This window comes from Anolis carolinensis, chromosome 1 (assembly GCF_035594765.1).
Source record: "Anolis carolinensis isolate JA03-04 chromosome 1, rAnoCar3.1.pri, whole genome shotgun sequence".
Classification (NCBI taxonomy): domain Eukaryota; kingdom Metazoa; phylum Chordata; class Lepidosauria; order Squamata; family Dactyloidae; genus Anolis; species Anolis carolinensis.
The window spans coordinates 239909154-239930158 of record NC_085841.1 but is presented as its reverse complement, the minus strand read 5'-3'; the positions used below and the strand labels follow the sequence as shown (position 1 = coordinate 239930158).

At 41.7% G+C, this 21005-nt stretch overlaps 1 protein-coding gene across 2 annotated transcripts in view; it reads right to left on the bottom strand.

Annotated features, from left to right (window-relative positions):
• The window catches only part of dnpep (aspartyl aminopeptidase), a 112940-nt gene extending 99066 nt beyond the window's left edge, over positions 1-13874 (bottom strand). For both annotated transcript variants that reach the window (XM_062967251.1, XM_008111997.3), the window contains exons 1-5: positions 13569-13874; positions 13278-13356; positions 8109-8197; positions 7801-7914; positions 6796-6921 (exon numbers count right to left, since the gene is read on the bottom strand). In XM_062967251.1, coding sequence (XP_062823321.1) covers positions 6796-6921; positions 7801-7914; positions 8109-8197; positions 13278-13356; positions 13569-13859 — 699 coding nt within the window. In that variant the 5' untranslated portion in view covers positions 13860-13874. The remainder of the gene's footprint in view (positions 1-6795; positions 6922-7800; positions 7915-8108; positions 8198-13277; positions 13357-13568) is intronic.
• Between the last annotated feature and the right edge of the window lie 7131 nt (positions 13875-21005).

Below are 21005 nucleotides of genomic sequence, written 5' to 3'. Positions count from 1 at the left end.
CAAGGGAAGCAGGCCTAATCAGCCTGTTGTTTGGCAGCGATCCGTAAACTCCTCCGATTTGCTTCTCTGACTCCTCTGTCTCTAGAGTAAGATTCCCTCCTGGGAAACGGAGGGGAGGAATGCCCAAGGTCTGTTTTACTGAATTCTTGAGGACAAACATCAACATCCGGCAGGTGAAAGAACTCCGGCTCTTGTTGAACCGGCGAAAACCCCATGTTTTCATCTTCATCTGCCACGATAGTACTAGGAACAGGACTACAAGGCCCATGGGGCATCACAAAACCACACAAAATCAACAAACCCAAAGTTCCTCAACGCAAACAAGAGCAAAGCAGACAGCAATCTCCCAAAGCGGACAAGAGCACAAGGCAGAGGCATGAGGCACGGAGGCTGCTCACTTGAAGCCCTAAAGCCCTGTACTAGCTCTTAATTCAAAACACTGCTCTTATGGCAAAGCGAAACCCAGGCCAAGCAACAGCTCTTAACTCAAAACATTAAGTTGGGATTCTCTTAAGTAGAGGTTTCACTGTATATGCATAAACCCAGGAGGCTCCCAGTTCTCTAGTCCTAATTTAATAGGAGACTACAAGTTTGGTGTCTAGATCCATTGTGGCTAGGATATCTGCCCCATATTTAGATATTTATAATATTACCCAAAGGTGCGGCAAATACATTATCCACAATAGATCTAAACACCAAGGAGTAGAGAACATGATCGCCTGAGTGAATGTTGGTCTACCACTCCCATCATTCATTACTGCAAAGCATCTGGATGAAGTTAATGGGAGGTGGAATCCCAAGGCATATGGAGGATCACAGATTTGTCACCAAGCTAATAGCTACATATTCAAAATAGCAGAGCCTGGAAAGGGGTTGTTCTGTAACAACTAGGCCCCACCAGTCAGAGACTTCCTGTCCCAGAATAAACCATCAGTCAATAAGATGAGTTGTGTCCCATTCTTCACTGTTTGGAAAACAGATATTCTGCTGGGACAATAAAGGAAAAGGAGCCATAAGGAACAAACTTCGTTCAAATATCGAACTGGGTTGCTGTGAGTTTTCCAGGCGGTATGGCCATTTTCTAGAAGCATTCTCTCCTGACATTTCACCCACATCTATGGCAGACAACCTCAGAGGTTGTGAGGTCTGTTGGAAACTAGCCAAGTGGGATTTATATATCTGTGGAAGATCTGAGAAAGAATTCTTGTCTGCCTGAGGCAAGTGTGAATGTTGCAATTCATCACCTTGATTAGCACTGAAAAGCCTTACAGCTTCAGGGCCTGGCTGATTCCTACCTGGGGGAATCCTTTGTTGGAAGGTGTGAGCCGGCCCTGATTGGTTCCTGTCTGGAATTCCCCTGTTTTCAGAGTGTTGTTCTTTATGGAATAACCTAGTTATTACGCACCTTGTTTTGACTCCCCCCCCCCTTATTCCTTTTGTCCCTTTGGTGGTGAAACTGATATTGTTTTAAAACTTTTTATTTTGTTTTATGCATTTGAAAAATTGTTTTGAATTTGTTTTTGATTTTATACTGCTTGTTGCTTGTTATTTTATTGTTTGTTTGATATTTTAACATGTTTATACTTTGTCTCTTTGGGCTTGGCCCCATGTTAGCCACCCCAAGTCCCTTAATATACTTAATACTAATAATAAAGTATTATTATTATTATTATTATTATTATTATTATTTACTGTCCTGATTTTAGAGTTTTTTAATACTAGTAGCCAGATTTTGTTCATTTTAATGGTTTCCGCCTTTTTGTTGAACTTGTCCACATGCAGCCTCACAACCTCTGAGGATGCTTGCTATAGATGTAGGCGAAACGTCAGTAAAGAATGCTTTTGGAACATAGACATACAGCCCAAAAAACTCACAGCAACCCAGTGATTCTGACCATGAAAACCTTCGACAACAAATATCTAATTGTAGGAATGTCTTCTACCACTTCATCTCATTTATAACCTTTTGGCACAAATGTGCAATACAACTTTAGATTCGCTGGAAACACAAAGATGAAAAACATTTCTTGAATAAAAACTGAACTTAAAAGACTTCTCAAGCTACCACAACTTGCAGGTCTGCTCAGAAGCAACCTGTTTTTAATAAACACTGGCTAGCTACAAGTAATTATGGTTTCCCTGTAGGTGTTTTAGAACTGGCTGTAATGACTTCCAAAATACAAATAGACGAAATTAACTTCCCTGTAAATCCCACATTTTCTCCCTTTCCTATCATTACATCAGCTCCCTACTCTCCACTATTTGCCTGGGATCTCACCTGTCCTCCAAAAGCATTCAAAGTAATGACAGCCTAGAGAGATTACAGAGATAATCCCTTTAGCTTCCAGAAATGCATTTGACTGAGCACTGCTGAAGTACATTACTTTCAATTATGGCAAGAAAATCTCCTCTGTCTCCACCTCTTCTTCCGGTCTGTCTGCTTCATCAAACAAAAGTACAAGGTGAAATCATAGCAGCAACTCTACCTCAAATTAGCTGGCTGTTGTAGAAAAAGAACCCAGAATATAAGAAGCAACCCTTATTTGCAAATGGAAATGAACCCCATCCATGTTGGCAGAGTAAGACATGATGATAGATAGATCTCTGCCCTTGGAGTCACAAAGCACATGAAGTTTAAGGGTTGAAGGAGTAAAAACAAAGACTCACCTTATCCTAAAATTCATCTTGATCCAAACTGGTACCATGTAAATATATTAAACAATAACAGGGGTAGGGAATCTGTGGCAATAGAGATCTTGTTTGACTCCACTGACATCAGTAGCTGTCAGCATGTATAGTCATAAGGGATGATGGTGGACATCAGTTCAAAAATCTCTATAGGCCTGCAAACTCCCCACACCAGACTACAGAGGGGATGGGGCTTGCCATTTAGAACATCTGGAGGCTGACAGCTTGAAGAAGTCTGGCCTACATGAACAAACACACCCCTCTATCAATGGTAAGAGATTCACTTGCTCACTCTCACACACAAATGGAAAAGCCAAATCAGTACCTTAAAAACTCTTTCGGTTCTCGTTTCAGAAACTGGACACTGCAGTTACATCAATCTTACAAGTAAGTGCAACAGGTATTACTAATCCACCTGTCTACAAGTATAAATCTTTTACTTTTAGTGCTCATGCATATGTATGGATACATACTGCAGAGCCTTCAAAATAAAAAAGTAACAAAACCATTTGGAACTACATGATTTTTAAAATTATTTTTACAAAGACAAAAGTGGAAATGTATTTGCCATCTGATTTCTACCTTGATGTAACTTCAAAGTGTTGGAATTCAACCCCACACTGCTCAAGTCTGCAGTCCCCAATGAGGAACAGTTAGCTTAGGAATAGGCTGAGGGGATCCCTTCCCCCGTCTCTTGAATGACAGTTGGACTGTATCTATTTGTTCTTTCTCTTTCTTTCTCATTCTGATTGGTTATGTAGAATGCATACTTTGCAGGTGCATGCTTTCTTCTACTATTTACATCAGGGGTCCCCAAACTAAGGCCCGGGGGCCGGATGCGGCCCTCCAAGGCCATTTATCTGGCCCCCGCCCTCAGTTTTAGGCTCGCCCAAAGTCTGAAATGACTTGAAGATGCGCAACAACAACAATCCTACTTGATTATCTCATTGGCCAGAAGCAGGCCCACACTTCCCACTGAAATCCTGATAAGTTTACAGTATGTTGGTTAAAATTATTTTTATTTTTAAATATTGTATTGTTTTTTCATTTACCAATATTGTAAATGAATGATATGGTAATAATATTATATATTGTGTATACATATAATATTGATAATAAATATTATAATGTAATACAATATAATATTTATTTATTTATTACAGTACTGTATTTCTACCCTGCCCTTCTCACCCAATGGGGGACTCAGGGCGGCTAATAATAATAATAATAATAATAATAATAATAATAATAATACAATATAATAATATTGTATAATATAATATTAATTATATATTATATATTAAATGCAATATTACTAATAATATTACGGTATAATGGTATAGTACAATATAGTAATATATAATGCTAATATTGTGCTATGCTAATAATATAATATATTGTATGTACATACAACTTGTAAGCCGCTCTGAGTCCCCTTCATAAATGATTGTTGTTGGGGATTTTTTTTTTTGCACTACAAATAAGATACAGTAGAGTCTCACTTATCCAACACTCACTTATCCAACGTTCTGGATTATCCAAAGCAATTTGTAGTAAATGTTTTCAATGCATTGTGATATTTTGGTGCTAAATTCGTAAATACAGTAATTACTACATGGCATTAATGTGTAATGGACTACTTTTTCTGTCAAATTTGTTGTATAACGTGATGTTTTGCTGCTTAATTTGAAAAATCATAACCTATTTTGATGTTTAATAGGCTTTTTCCTAATCTTTCCTTATTATCCAACATATTCGCTTATCCAATGTTCTGCCGACCCGTTTATGTTGGATAAGTGAGACTCTACTGTATGTGCAGTGAGCATAGGAATTTGTTCGGTTTTTTTTCAAATGATAATTCAGCCCCTCAACAATCTGAGGGACCATGAATCGGCCCTCCACTTAAAAAGTTTGAGGACCCCTGATTTACATCTTAGTGTGTATATTGAGACACACTCTTTTAAAGCCAAGAAGAGATAGGGCTAGAGTAGCTTAGACTCAGTTCTTTACTATTAAGTAATGTAGTTCGTATTTTTGTAAATAAACATTTTGTAATTTCAAAGATTGAGCTCTGCATCTTTGCTTTCGAAACTCTAAATTCTTCTCCAGCCACAACACTTCACACTCTGCTTGCTGTGAGCTGAATGCTCAACTATAAGTATCCTGTGTTTGTATTTTGGATGCTCTGCTGTATTTTTGGGAGTTTTCCCTAACAAAATCCTAACATAAAGGAACAATTTTCCTACCCCCACAGAAAAGGAGAAGAGCCCACAGTACCATTACAGCCATTCTTATACCTCTTCACATGTACTATTCTTGCCATCAAAAATGGCAATAGAGAATTTTTACTCCACCAAGAGAGGTAAGTTTGACGGAGGGCCTTTGGAGTAGTCTAACTGGCTTTACTTACGAAATGGGCAACCGTAACTTTATTCCTCCATCACCATCATACATTTCCTTTAATATCCACTTGTGTTGGATTATTGCTAAAGTATTTTAGCTGTCTTAACTTGGGCTGGATCTACACTGCCATATAAAGCAGTTTGAATATGCATTATATGGTCAGTGTAGAACCATATAATTCAGTTCAATGCAATTAAGGTACATTATATAGGTCTCAAAACTGACCATGCATAGATTCAAATTGCATTATAACAGTGTAGATCCAGCCAGTGACAACCTATGCATGTTTAGTTTGAACCAAGTCCCACGGGAAAATGGGGTTTATACTGAGGTCGGTGCCTCTTTGCAAGAACTCAAAACATCCTGCCTTAACCAGAACTTCCTGTCGGTGACTTTTCGTTTCAGTTCCATTGAAACAGTACGAAAAAGTGGGCTTTGAGTCATGAAGTTTAAGATTTAAAAAAATGTTGTGTTGCACACTATAAAGTGACTCTAATCCTACTCAAATGCAAATAGGCAACAAGGTCCTTTGAGCCCACTCATGTTTATTGGGACTGAAAGCACAGATCAGATTGTTCATTAGATAGATTAAAAGTGCTGATGTTTAATAACATTTTTATGCACTCTGTCCCTGTGAAAGGTACTTGCAGTTAATATCTCGGCTGTAGCATTCTCAATCAAAGCACTGCTTCTAACCTGACAGTTTCACATAATAAACACTTCACTTCAACTTCATTAAGTATATCCAGCATATATCAATTCAGGTTTAGAACTCAATTCTGAACCCATTACTTAAAAATCAAGTCAATCAACTCATAACTTCAGTCTTCCAGCATATACATTGACAAGTGCTCCAAATAAATGGCATCAACTTAGCTAAAAGTCACTGAAAATCTTTTGCCATCTGACAGATGCTGCACTGCTTCCTATATCTGGTGGAAAAGGATGTACAATTGGTGTTTGCTGGGATTTGTTTCCAGAACCTCATGTACACTAAGATCCACGAATCAGTGGTTCTCAAACTGTGGGTCCTCAGATGTTTTGGCCTTCAACTCCCAGAAATCCTAACAATTGGTAAACTGGCTGGGATTTCTGGGAGTTGTAGGCCAAAACACCCGGGGACCCACACATTGAGAACCACTGGCATGGATGCTCAAATATGAGGGACAGCATTTTACTACACCCTTGTATACTACACCGTTTTACTACAAGGGTGTAGTAAATTGCTGTCCCTCATATAAAATTACAAAATCAGCCATTCTTTGATTTTCGGAGTAATTTTTTTTCAAGCCAAGAATGGTTGAATCTGTGGATTCAGAATATGGGGATGTGGAATAGCACTTCAGCTTTGCCCATATAACCCAAGCATGCTAACTTCTGCAGTTCGGTACTGGAAGGAAGAGCACTACCATAATTCCCACACAACTGAAATACTGTAAGAATAGACCCTAATGCAGTGGCTCTCAACTTGTGGGTCCCCAGGTGTGTTGACCTATAACTCACAGAAATCTCAGCCAGTTTACCAGCTGTTAGGATTTTTGGGAGTTGAAGGCTAAAACATCTGGGGACCCACAGGTTGAGAACCACTGCCCTAATGGGACACAGCAGCAGTACTGGTTGTAGGTTGGATAGTTTAAGGACCTTAGGAACATAGGGCAAGTTAAGTTTCATAGCCCACTATCCAATACCTCCGGGAGGACTGACCTTGACAATGACTCTTCCAGCAACAGAGAGGTCACGATCAAACCAGGTGTTCCAGATGCCACCCCCATAGGTCTCCACTGCCACCTGGACGGTGCCTTCCTGGTTACGTTTCGAGGAGCGTTTCACCTGGATGTCACACAAACATATTGGTATGGTTATCCAATAGCCGTCTGCACAGATACCACCTTCTTTTCACAATAGATAGAAGTGTCAACTGGACAGCTATAAGGGATAAAACCATTCTTATTATCACAGAATGGGGATAGGTTCTGATTTGCTGAAACTCCATACCTGGTGGTTTATCTGAACTAATTGTATCCAGGCTTTTATTTGCTCCCCTTGTTTCCTTGTGTCACCTGTAGCTATTGACATGTATTATCCATAATGTTTAACAATTTTTAGGAGTAATAGAAGAGGTCTTGACAGAATAAGTTCTCTCAATATTCAAGAAAAATGTCTGCCAATAAGGTTAGAAGATGGGTGTAAATTTAAAGTACTTCTGCATACAATCACAGCCACAGGAAGGAAAAGCAGTTGAAGCCATATTGGTACCCTTTGTTTGCCAGATCTTTTGGACTTTAGTCCTCAGAAATCATAGCCAATAAGGCCAAAATTAATGGATTATGGTTTTGGCAAGTAAAAAGGTCCATAGGGCCAGATGCCACCCATGCTCTATTTTTACACATAAGAAGCTGCTCTATGCTGAGACAGATCCTTGGTCCATGTAACACAGCACTCTTAACTCTGATTGGCAACAAGGGATCTCCAGAGCTTCAGACAGGATTCTTTGCTTGGAGATCCCTGGTATTCTCTGGTGATCTCCTATTCAAGTGACTGTATGTGCCCAGTATGGCTTTTTGACTGGAAATTATGCATCAATATAGAGAGACAGATTATAAAGAAGACTGGAACAATGGGAGGGAAGTAGGCAGAGAATTAAACCCAGAACACTCACTGGTTCCTCTTATTTTAGGTACCGAAAGCAAGAGAGGAGAAATGGCTTACCCGCAGACAGGGGCTGTCCGTGTGGGCTCCAATCAAGGTGAATCCATTGCCAGGTTGGAACTTTCCTCCCACGGCAAAGGCAATCAGTGTTGAGAAGTTTCTGGTCACAAAATACTAGAAACAGGAAGGAAAAAGGAAAGGAGTGAGAGAAGGGACAGGAGTCATTGTGTTTTGCCCACCCCATGAGGTGGCATGTGTATCAAGAGACTCAACCACATCAACCGCCAGCTCCAAAAAGAGAATCAGAACAATTGTTGGTCAAGATCACAGAGAAGAGGAATAATTCCACTATCCATCCATTTCCCCACCTTTCGGTTTGGCTGGATATCCCAGTGTTCAGTTTCCTTAAGCTCCTGAAAACCAGCTTGAAGCAGGCGGCTCCGACACTCAGCAACCACTGCAGGAGGGGAGAAAGAGCACAAACAAGTCACAAAAGGCAAAAACTACCACAATAACAACACAGGCTCCATAAAGTCACATGGCTGAATAAATCAGAGACCCTTGTTATCAAAGTCCCTTTATCCCTGAGTGACAACTCCCACATCAGCATAATGCAATGCTACTTGCCAGAAAAAAAGTCCCAGAAAAAGTCAGCCCAATACATTTTGCTGCCTGTGGTAAAGAAGATTGGGCACCCTCCCATTCCATGTAAAAACGTCAATTACCCTGGTTGCTCAATCCTTTTTTAACAGTAGTAAAGGGAGAGCAAGCTCAACTGCCCACAAGGCAATTTGATAATTGGATTCTACAATGATAAATTTCAGGGCCAGGAGAGAGAAATGCAGCCCCCACCTTCCACCTCAGCCTCCCAGTCAGGCTCTCCAATGTTCACCATGAGGTCACAGCTCTTTACTTATGCCAGTGGTTCTCAACCTGAGGGTCCCCAGATGTTTTGGCCTTCAACTCCCCAAAATCCTAACAGCTGGTAAACTGGCTGGGATTTCTGGGAGTTGTAGGCCAAAACACCTGGGGACCCACAGGTTGAAAACCACTGCCTTATGTCACCATGGCACCAGGTGCTTTTCCACCTTTTGTATAGACTTTTTGTATGGGTTAATTATGGGAAATAAGAGCTTTAAGCAAAAATATGTCGGTATTTTGGATTGCTGCTTTTGGTCCTGGCCTCAAGATTTCACTGATCCAACTTCTGTCAGGGTCCAGCTTTACTGTGAGATCTTAGGCACAATATTTAGGATCTGTTTCTGCACTTGGTATTATTGCATTTTGAAACAAGACTGTCAGCAAGGTAATTATTGCATGACGATGTGTATACCACAATGCCAGTCTGCCTCCTCCCCATTTATCCCCTGCTACCGACAGGATTTTCCTCCTCTTCCAATCTCTCCCCTTTCCCTCACTATTCCAAAGCTGTTTATTGCATTTTTAAAAGAAAATCTGCATTAAAAATAACCATGCCTGGAACAGTGGAAGTGCATTAAATCATAATAATAAAAACAACAACAATAATAAGTGGAAGTGCGGGAGTGGGAGTATGAGGTTATGGGGAAGTAGGAGTGCAGGACCACAATAATTGAATCGGCAGTTATACAAATACAGAGATACCTGTTAATGAAGGTCCTCATGCTGTGTTTTGGAAAATGGAAATCTCCATAACCTTTTGGAGACTTTATGATCTTTGGAAAGGCATGACCTTGTCAGAAGTCACAACCTTTTGAAAAATGGTATCATAAATAAAGGTAAAAGCATGACCTATTAGCGTCATAACCTTTTTTTGGGAAAATGGCATTCACCAGCATTTATGCAAGGCAACTAGGTTTCTCAGCTGTTTAACTGATGTACCTAGATATGTCTTTGAACGGTTAGGGACAAAGATATGCTAATACACAAAACACACATATACAGCAGAGTTTCAGAAGTGTTCTTTTAGTTGCCCAAAAAGATCTACTCTTCCTTAAAACATCTTGCCTTTAAATCATGCTCTCAGGAGACAAAAATAAGCAGACTTCTTTAAAAGTAACATCATTGGTTTACTCAGAAACTTCATGTATTCAGCATACAGGTACTTTGCTTATCAATCCAGTTACAAGTAGACTTGAAGTAGTTTCTCTATGTAGGTAACACAGGGCATTCTTCTTATAATCGATAGTCCATATTCCAAAGCATCTCTCCGTTCTGAGAGTCTAACAGAGTCTCTGTCTTTGTCTACTCTGAAAGTCTAATGGTGTCTAAAACATACAATCTGATGCATACTGTTTCTAAAATGGAGTCTGAGCTCTGGACAAGCCCAGATCTGATCACATGGTCTGCAGCCCCCCCCGCCACAACAAAGAGTTAAGGAAAACTGCAAACAAATACACACATATACTATACAGTAAAGAATCTGAATTATATACATAACAAATAACTAGTGGAGGCTTGAAGAAGGTTGCTATTCCTGACAGTATGTTGCTGCTATCAGTGATTGTGCAATGGCCATGGGATAGTAACATCATGTCATAAAGTCATATCTAACTTACTTTTTATTCACAGCCCTTTTCAGTCCAATGTCCAACCAAAACAAATATAATTAAGGAAATTAAGATAATAACTTGAGCATGGAAGAAGCTAGGCAGAAGCAAAGGTAGGATCACAAAAGCAAACAAAACATAAATAATTTAGATGCCTAAATTTTAATTCTCTTCAGCACAAAGCCCAACCATTTACTCTATATTCTATGAAACAATCAAAGTTCCTTCCCTAGAAAGGAGGAAGGGGGAGAGAGGAATTGCGGCAGCAGCATCTTTAGGTTCCCTTTTATTTCCACATTGAGCTTTTATGGATATAAACCTGCTTTTTATCAGATGCATTACAGCACCTGTAAAACGATGATAACTATCTAGCAAAAAGGTTCTTAAACATATGGGCAAGTGTGGGCATACACAGAACAAGTTTTCACTAAATTCAAAACTCCTTAGATCAAGAAAAGCACGTCCGAGCCGCCACAAAGGTATATCTGATGAAATCATAGATTCAGATAACACCAGGTTATGTTCTCCTTGGCTTGAAAATTCTGCAGGCTATGGAGACTCATTTTAACAAGGAACAGAAACAACAAAAGGAAGTGAAAGAGAAAGACTCTTCTACAGTCTTCCAGAACTAATCAATTTAGCATAGACAGATTAACCAAACTGCTCTTTTTGCAGCTGAAGTGAAGAACTGGCATTCTAAAAATAAACACTGAAAAAAGTAAAAGGGGAAATACAGTATGGTGTGGGCGGGGAAGGGTTTCTGTTTAAATTTGCAATGAGGACCCTTCCAGACAGGCCCTATATTCCAGGATCTGATCCCAGGTTTTCTGTTTATCCCAGATTATCTGGCAGCGCAGACTCCTATAATCCAGTTCCTATAATCAGATTCTGGGATATGGGCCCAGGATTTGTCTGGAAGCGCCCAGAGTAAACCAGTGAATCGTGTCAGTGGGGGTGAAAATGCCAAGTACGGAATCGCTTTCAGTGCGGTTTTACTTCAAAATAAGTACACAACTGTGATGTAAAATACATTACTGAGCTTTTATGGACTTTTATCTGTCCTTACGTGTGAAAATTATCCATGCAGAAGAGAAAGATGAAGAGCGATTTTTAAAAGATCTTTTTTTTATATAAAGCATGGCTTTGTTAGTTTAATTCTTTATAACATCTTCCTTGATGAAGGGATCTAGAGATCTCAAAAATGTATGCTAATGAATAAAATAAAATATATAAATGTGTTTTGCATAAATGCTGTCATTTTTAGACATTGTGAGCAGTAGTAATAGCTTGCTCTTCTCCCAGGACTGGGACCCTATTATAGGCAGTCCCCAGATTATGAACAAAATATGTATATAGATTTCTTCTTAAGTTGAATTTGTTTGTAAGTTGGAACAGGTACATCTTTTAAGTCAGTGGTTCCCAACCTGTTGTCTGTAGATCACCAGTGGTCCCCAAAAACTAAAATATGGTCCACAGCCTCACTGTTACTACACTGTTGCAATGAGAGCGACTGGTCTTGCAAAACCCTCTTATAGCACTTTTTTTTGTGTCAGGAGCAACTTGAGTCGCTTCTGGAGTGAGAGAATTGGCCGTCTGCAAGGACGTTGCCCAGGGGATGCCCGGATGTTTTTGATGTTTTTACCATCCTTGTGAGAGGTTTCTCTCATGTCCCCGCGTGGAGCTGGAGCTGATAGAGGGAGCTCATCCGCACTCTCCCTGGGTGGGATTCGAACCTGGCAGCTTTCAGGTCAGCAACTCAACCTTCAAATCACTTAGTCCACTATGCCATCTGGGGGCTCCTTATAGTACTGAGGCAAAGGGGATGTCGGGAGGAGAGAAGCTGACTACCCACAAAAGCTCGACAACAAGCCTCCTGACTGTTGCTTCTCCTCCTCCTTTCCCCTGAATGGAGCCATTTCATGTGGTGTCTTCATTTTTAGACCTGTTCCTGGAGTTATTTGGGGTGCTAATTCAGAAAAAAGCATTGGATAGACCTCATCAGCTCTAGATTTTTAAATATGGCTTTCTGTGGGCAAACAGATGGCGACTAGGCAAAGGTTTTCCCTTGACATTAAGTCTAGTTGTGTCCGACTCTGGGGGTTGGTGCTCATTTCCATTTTTAAGCCAAAGAGCTGGCGTTGCACGTAGACACCTCTAAAGTCATGTGGCCAGAGCGCCTTTACCTTCCCATCGGAGCAGTACCTATTGATCTACTCACATTTGCATGTTTTCGAACTGCTAGATTGGCAGAAGCTGGGGCTAACAGCAGACACTGACCCCACTCCCCGGATTCGAACCACCGACCTTTCGGTCAGCAAATTCAGCAGCTCAGCGGTTTAACTCATTGTGCCACGGGTTCCTAGATGGGGACTACTGGATGGCATATGTTCTGTACCAGAAACTAGAGCTGATGTGATCTATCCAATGCAATTTTCTGAATCAGCAGCCCAAATAACCAAACAGAAGCTAAAGTTGACCAAAAACTGATTTGTAACCCTTTCAGTACTAATGTTAGAGAGTAGTCCCTGGTCCAAAAAAAAAAAAAAAAGTTGGGAGCCACTGTTTTAAGTGTAAGGTAAAGGTAAAGGTTTCCCCTGACGTTAAGTCCAGTCGTGACCGACTCTGGTGGTTGGTGCTCATCTCCATTTCTAAACCGAAGAGCCGGTGTTGTCCGTAGACACCTCCAAGGTCATGTGGCCGGCATGACTGCATGGAGCGCCGTTACCTTCCTGCCGGCGCGGTACCTATTGATCTACTCACATTGGCATGTTTTCGAACTGCTAGGTTGGCATGAGTTTTAAGTGTAACTTCAGCCAAATGTTAGCTTTGGATAGCATAGAGAAGACTGAACACCCCCGTGGTGGTTTTTTTTTTTTACTGTCTGTGACCCTGTTCAGAAGATTTCGCCTCACTTTCTGTCCCTGTGGCAATCGAGCTTTGAAAAATAGGGAGTTGTGGTCTCAGGCTAATTTGGCCTTCGGCCTGTGTGGATGGGGGGAAGACTCTTACCATGATAAGGGGAGGGACTCCGGTTCACAAACTTCAGCAGCTCCTGCGCCGCTGCCAGCACCGCCTGCTTGGAGCCCGCCTGGGAGGAAAGAAAGAGAGCGGGATCAGAGCGGCGGGGCAGAATGGAGGCAACTCGACACCGCCTGAACTGCCATGGCTCAGTGCTATGCGATCCTGGGAGCTTCTCTTCGGCAGAGAAGGCTCAAGAGCTTGCAAAGCCCCGGCTCCCGGGATCCCAGAGCATTAGGGCCGAGCTGCATTCCTGGCAGAACCCTCCGCCTCGCCTTCTACCTGCATGGCTTCCTGTGCTGCGGCCCACGCCGGGATCGAAGCAGCTCTGCTTGGGAATATAAACCGAAAGCGGCTCCTCCTCCAGACGCCCGGCCTCTTTGGGGCTGGAGGAAAAGGAGGACGGGGAAGGCCGCGGAGGCCCTTTCTCCTGCCCAGACAGAGGAGGAGGAGGAGACGAAGAAGAGGAGGAATCACAGGACACAGGCCCGCCTGCTCCGCCCACAAAGGCGCCCTCTTTGGACACACTCCTTTGTGCATACTCCTTTGGTACTCGTCCCCTTTCTCCTCCATGTTGGAAGGCAATACACCCTTTGATCTGTATCTTTACAGCAAGCATGGGCAAACTTGGGCCCCGCAGCTTCAAAGCTTGACTGATTCCTACCTGGGGGAATCCTATGTTGGACAGTAAACAAAGAACGACACTCTGAAAACAGGAGAATTCCAGGCATGAAACACTCAGGGCCAGCTAGTAGGTAAAGGTTTCCCCTGACGTTAAGTCCAGTCATGTCTGACTCTGGGGGTTGGTGCTCATCTCCATGTCTAAGCCGAAGAGCCGGCGTTGTCCGTAGACACCTCCAAGGTCATGTGGCTGGCATGACTGCATAGAGCGCCGTTACCTTCCCGCCGGAGCGGTACCTATTGATCTACTCACATTGGCATGTTTTCGAACTGCTAGGTTGGCAGGAGCTGGAGCTAACAGCAGCCGCTCACACCGCTCCCTGGGTTTGAACCTGGGACCTTTCGGTCTCCAGCTCAGTGCTTTAACGCACTTCGTCACCGGGGCTCCTCAGGGCCAGCTAACACTATCCAACAAAGGATTTCCCCCCAGGCAGGAATCAGCCAGGCTTTGAAGCTGCAAAGCTATTCAGTGCTACTTGTAACATTTACACTTGCCTCCAACAGACAGGAGTTCTTTCTCCCACCCAGGACCTTCCACAGATATATAAACCCCACTTGCCTAGTTTTCAACAGACATCACAACTCTTAAGGATGCCTGCAAGAGATGTGGGCGAAATGTCAGGAGTGTCTAGATCCAGGGAAGTCATGCTCCCCCTCTATTCCGCCTTGGTCAGACCACACCTGGAATACTGTGCCCAGTTCTGAGCACTGCAATTGGAAGGAGATGTTGACAAGCTGGAAGATGTCCAGAAGAGGGCGACTAAGATTATCAAGAGTCTAGAGAACAAGCCCTATGAAGAGCGGCTGAAAGAACTGGGCATGTTTAGCCTGTAGAAGAGAAGGCTGAGAGGAGACATGATGAGGGCCATGTATAAATATGTGAAGGGAAGTCACAGGGAGGAGGGAGCAAGCTTGTTTTCTGCTGCCCTGGAGAGTAGGATGCAGAACAATGGCTTTAAACTATATGAAAGAAGATTCCACCTGAACATTAGGAAGAACTTCCTAAGAGTAGCTCTTCCAACACAGGCATCTCTATCCAATGTTTTGCCACTGCTTTAATCTGCCTATTGATAGGGCCAATTTTTAAGTTAGCTCTGGACTATTGCATTGCTTTACACAACTAAGTAGGTCACAGGAATGGGAACTGTTTGTATCTTGAAATGTTGAACTGCATCTCCCATTATCCCAGACCAGCATAACCAGTGCTGAGAAATGTTGGGAGCCATAGTCCAGCAAAATCTAGAAAACTACACAGTTCCCCACCCCTGTTCTCAAATTATCCGTGTAAGCATTTTTGTTTGGTTTCCTGGGTTAATATCTTCCAGGCCTCTATGGCTGTGTTATGGACTTCAACCCAACATATCTGGAAGGCATCAGTTGGGAAAGACTGTATTCAAGTTCAAAGTGTGTAAATGGCAAGAGTGCTTGAGGAATGGGGTTTAGGTTGAAATTAATTCTTAATGAAATATTTGCAGTGGTGGTGGGATTTTTTCCCCTTGGGTTTTTTCTGGTACTACACAATATGTTTTTAATGTATACAGTTGTATTCATCATGTCCTATTAACCTCGGAGAAGTACTGTGAGGGCCAAAACAGTAGATTCATACGCTGAGAACAATTTTAAGAGATTCACAGGCATTTCCCGGATAATAAAAAACATACATCCTTTCCACCATTCTATGGCTTTATACAAGAATGAAACCTCAAGGCAAAGAGGGAAAAAACTGAGTAATTCTGTGCATATGTCACAGAGCAGAGACACTCCTGTCATTAGGCTGACATAGCTGTTACTCTAATAGTTGCCAGTTTCATTCAGGTTTAGGAATTCACCTTTACTCTTGTTATTACCTGTCTTCCCAGCCATCCAAATGATGCTTTTCATTCACCTGAAGGCAGGAATCTGCATTATGATGCAAATTAACATAGATTCAAAATGAAAGTTCACTGCTTTATTAATAGACTAAGCATATAAGCAGGCATTTCTGTTTTAAATCAGATTTCTAGTCTCAACTAGAACAGACTCATGTATTGACTTACCATTCGGCATAGCGTAATAATAATAATAATAATAATAATAATAATAATAATAATAATAAATTTATTCTTATATCCCGCCCCATCTCCCCGAGGGGACTCGGGGCGGCTCACAACAATAATAAAAACAGTGACAAATTACACATTGTAAAATCAAACATGGAAAGCAGTCATACAATCAATACATACATCACATGTTAAAAACAAGGAGATAAAACAGTTCTAGGCCGAAATAGAGGGCTTCTGTAGCTTCGTGGCAGAAGTACTCAGCAAGGTATCAATAATCATGGCAGAACACTCTCAAATTAAATGGGCAGACAAATCAACCCCCAAAAATTAGTCGTCAAAGGCCCTCTGGAAAAGCCAGGTTTTAAGGCTTTTTCGAAAGGCAAGGAGGGCCTGACTCTAGCACTAGTGAAGGGACCATGGGCCAGAAATTAGTAGACTTTTGCATATATAGCTTTGCCTCTGCTTATATCATATTAGCTTAATATAGACAACAAGCTCTTTGTATGAGCCAAAGTAACAAAGGACCTGTGCCCCTCCCTTTCTCTTGAGCTGGTACCTTTCTCCAGAAATTCCAAGGCCAAATGCTAGCTTGAGATCAACAAGTGAGATCATAGACACCACTTGTGCCAAAGAGGTGTGGAGGTGAAGAAGACCCTCAGTAATTGGTCAAGTTTAGATAAGCCAAGATATATATTCTTTGTTTACGACGCCATGCTTTGCGGCAGCCATTTGCAAGTACAAACCTTTTGGAGTGTATGTCTGTCCCACCTTTTCATAGCTATGTGAAAATAAACTTTGCTTTTGTACTCTCACGAGACTGGATTTTCTGTCTCATTGCCTCCTGTGCCAGAACTCCTTTTTGAGATAAATTGTCTTACACTAGGACTCTGGGAGGACAGGTTTGGAATGTGTGCTTATACACAGAAAGCCACACACAATAGTTTTGGGTCTCATAGGAATTAATGTTAAGGACTAGATAGTGTGGTGTAGTAGTTTGAGTGTTGGACCACTATTCTGAAAACCATGGTTTGAATCCCTGCTTGAATATGGAAATCTACTGGTGATCTCAATCTCAGGAAGGCGAATATATCCCCCTTCTGAACAAATCCTGCCACAAAAACCCTGTGATAGGTTCGTCTTAGGGTCACCATAAATTGGAACTGACTTGAAGGCACATAGCAACAATTAGGTAGCTGAAATACAGTTCTAATTCTCTCCCCTCCCCCACATTTGAGGCCCCTTCTACACTGCCATATAATCCCGTTCAAAGCAAATTATCTGGATTTTATATGTCAGTGTAGAAAGGGCCTGAGAATTATTTGAACTCATTAAGGACACCAGACACAGTTTGGGTTTGTTGTGTTGTCGAAGGCTTTCATGGCCAGGATCACAGGGTTGTTGTATGTTTTCCGGGCTGTATGGCCATGTTCCAGAAGTATGGAATACAATTTGGGTTGTTGCAGTTGCGTGCCATCGAGTCATTTCTGCCCTATGGGGGCCCTATCATGGTATTTTCTTGGCAAAATTTGCTTGGAGGAGAGTTACCATTGTCTTCTTCTGAAGATAAGAGAGAATGACTTGCCAAAAGCTATCCAGTGGGTTTCCAAAGCCATACCCAAATTCAAACCCTGGTCTCCAGAGTTGTAGTCCAATACTCAAACTACCACACCACTCTAGATTATATCCTACTTAAGTAGGTAGTTGAGTTTTACCTTTTCAGCTGCTTTCTCAATTTAGATTTGAACTGAATTTCTATATCAAAACACTCAGGGTTACATAAGTCCACGGTGCAAAGTAAGCAAACGTTATAGATGAGCACAGCTAGGAAAGAAATCTTCCAACATTATCCATGCTTTTCTTTCATAGTTAATTGAGCATGAAGCATCAAGCTGTGTTTAAATAAGCATCACATACATAGCAAAACAGGCCAAAGAAGCACTTAGTCCTTGATCTTGCCAATTTGCAGAATAGTGAGACTGTGGTGTTTAGAAACTTCTCCAAAATACTAAAATAGCAGCCACCAAACCCTATGCTCTCTCGATCCGATAAGTGACACAATATGTCTTGGATTAAAAAAATGGGGCTCCTTCTACACTGTCCTTATATCCCAGGATTTTATCCCAGGTTATCTGCTTTGAAGTGGATTATATGAGTCTTCACTGCCATATAATCTGGGAAAAGAAGATAATATGGGATCAGATCATGGAATATAAGGACAGTAGAAGGGTCCTGTGTCTACCTGCTGAGCTCCCATAGCAATGCTGCCACTTCTGTCAATCACTTCATTGATATATTACTTCTATCCCATCATTTATATGATGAACTCAAGGTTCACCCCTTTCGCACTTTAATTTCAGGAACACTGGGTGGCAGATGGGAAAGAAGAGCATTCAATTCAAGGTCAATGAGTTAGTGTCAATGTTAACTGGGAACCTGAACCTGGATCTTACTAGTCCAACAACCTAACCTCTATATACTATATGGTACACACAGTGACAGTCAACATATTGATCTAAATAAGGAGGAACACATCTCTAGGACAGGCTTATGCTCATTTCACACAAGGAGACCTTTTCCCCTACATAATTATAGTGTTTTGATTCCATTTTAACTGCTATAGCTCCATTCGACGGATCTCAATATTTTCATTCTGAGAAGCAACAATGTTCTCTGACAGAATTTTTGTCTCCCTAACTAATTAAACTGCCAGTCCCAGAGCTCCATGGCAAATACAGTGAAATCATAACACTGTGTAAAATGAAAGGATACACTACCAGAAGTATTGCTGGGGCAGGGGAATGAAGAGTTTGCTACACCAATAAGAGTTCTGTTGTTCTCATGTATATCACAGTCTTCAAGTTTCCAACATTGTGTTCATTTCAGTTGAGCATTTAGCAAGACAGTTTAGGTCATCAAAGAAAAGGGACAAAGTGATAAAAGAAATGTGATTGTGAACACAATAGATATAAGAGTTCTAGCTATGAACAATTTTTAGTATCGCCCTCTCAGCATCACTGGATAATTGGGTGTTCAAAGGAAAATTTCTCTTGAATACCAGTTTCAAGACTCAGAGTAGATCCACACTACACCGTTACAGTAGTGTGATACATTAAATGTCCTGAGTCTGTGCTATAGAGTCCTGTGATTCGCCATTTGTTGAGTTAGTTTGAATTCTCTGCTATACAGCTGGACCCCTTCTACATTACCATATAAAATCCAGATTATGTGCTTTGAACTGGATTATATGGCAGTGTAGACCCATATAATCGAGCTCAAAGTAGTGCACAACAGCACTGGGTCTAAATGTTTGAGCCTTCAGGTTTTGGACTTTGCTTCCAGGATCCTTGACCATTGGCCAAGCTAGCTGGGTCTTCTGGGAGTTGCTGTGCAAAACACCTAGAAAACCAAAGATTCACTGAGCTAGAACTTTTGATTAGAGAACATTGACTCTGTACAATGGAGCCACAGTAATTAAAATAAGACCAGAGCACTATAACCTTGCAATGAAGATGAGTCTGAAGTCCAGATATCTGCATAATCCAGGGTTAGGATTATGAGACTGAAAATGAAAGCATATTCCTTATACTTGTAATCTTTCTATATATATAAAAGGATAATGACATCGCTCCACCAGGCAAAACAACAAAACTAAAGGCCCCCCAACCTAGAAAATTGACAACACAACCCCTCATCCACGTCTCTACGTTCTTACGCTCAACAAAGGATCCCCCCCCCTCAAACAGGGAAACACCCACTCTTTGAAGGTCCAAACCCCATTCGGTACTCATCACTCTTTCATCTCAAAACACAGAATAAAGACCAACACTCTGAAAACAAAGGAATTCCATCCAGGAAACAATCAGGGCCACCTAACACCTCCCAACAAAGGATTCCCCCCCCCCCCCCCAAGACACGGAACCACCTAAAAAAAGCCACAGCAATGCGTGGCTGGGCACAGCTAGTGACTATAGAACAGTAGTTCTCAACCTGTGTGTCCCCAGGTGTTTTGGCCTACAACTCCCAGAAATCCCAGCCAGTTTACCAGCTGTTAGGATTTCTGGGAGTTAAATAAGATAGAAGTTCAGGAAGTATTGCTTGCCACGACAACCAGGTAACAAGCAACATCTCTTGAAATTATCTCTTCCACTGAAGTCAGGAAATCAGGCTAGCACTTGGAAGGGGAACTGTGAAGAAATTGGACAAGATCTTGAAGAATTAATATTTAAATTGGGATGGTCCTATTGTGAAAACTGGCCAGTGAAAGAAGCTGATAGGAAGAAAATCAAATAATTTGAAATGTGGTGCTGGGAAGAGTTCTATGGATACCATTGACTGCTATCAAGACTAATTAATCAGTCCTACAGCAAATCAAGCCTGAACTCTTCTTCGAAGTAGTAAAGGTAAAGGTTTATCCCTGATACTAAGTTTAGTCATGTCTAACTCTGGGGTTGGTTGCTGCTCATCTCCGTTTCTAAGCTAGAGAGCCAACGCTGTCCATAGTCCCCCTCCAAGGTCATGTGGCCAGCATGACTGCATGAAGTGCTGTTACCTTCCTCCCAAAGCGGTACCTATTGATCTACTCACATTTACATGTTTTCAAACTGCTAGGTTGGCAGAAACTGAGACTAACCATGGGAGCTCACTTCACTCCCTGGATTCAAACTGCCAAACTTTTGGTCCGCAAGCTCATCAGCTCAGTGGTTTAACCCACTGCACCACTGAGGGTGAAGTACACATGAATAAACTGGGACTCCCATACTTTGGCCACAGCGCAAGAATATATAATCCACTAGAAAGGATAGTCATCCTTGTTGAGCTAGAAGACTGTAGGGAAAGAGGAGGACAGCATTATAGATTGAGAGACTCAATCAAAGGGAGTAAATTGTTGTGTTTCTTCCCTCCCTTCCTGGTGTTAGTTGTGTTCCCACTTGGGGGAGCTGCTGCCGCAATAATAGAAACTCCAGGAGGAAATCTAGTTTCCAGCCTGCTTTGTACA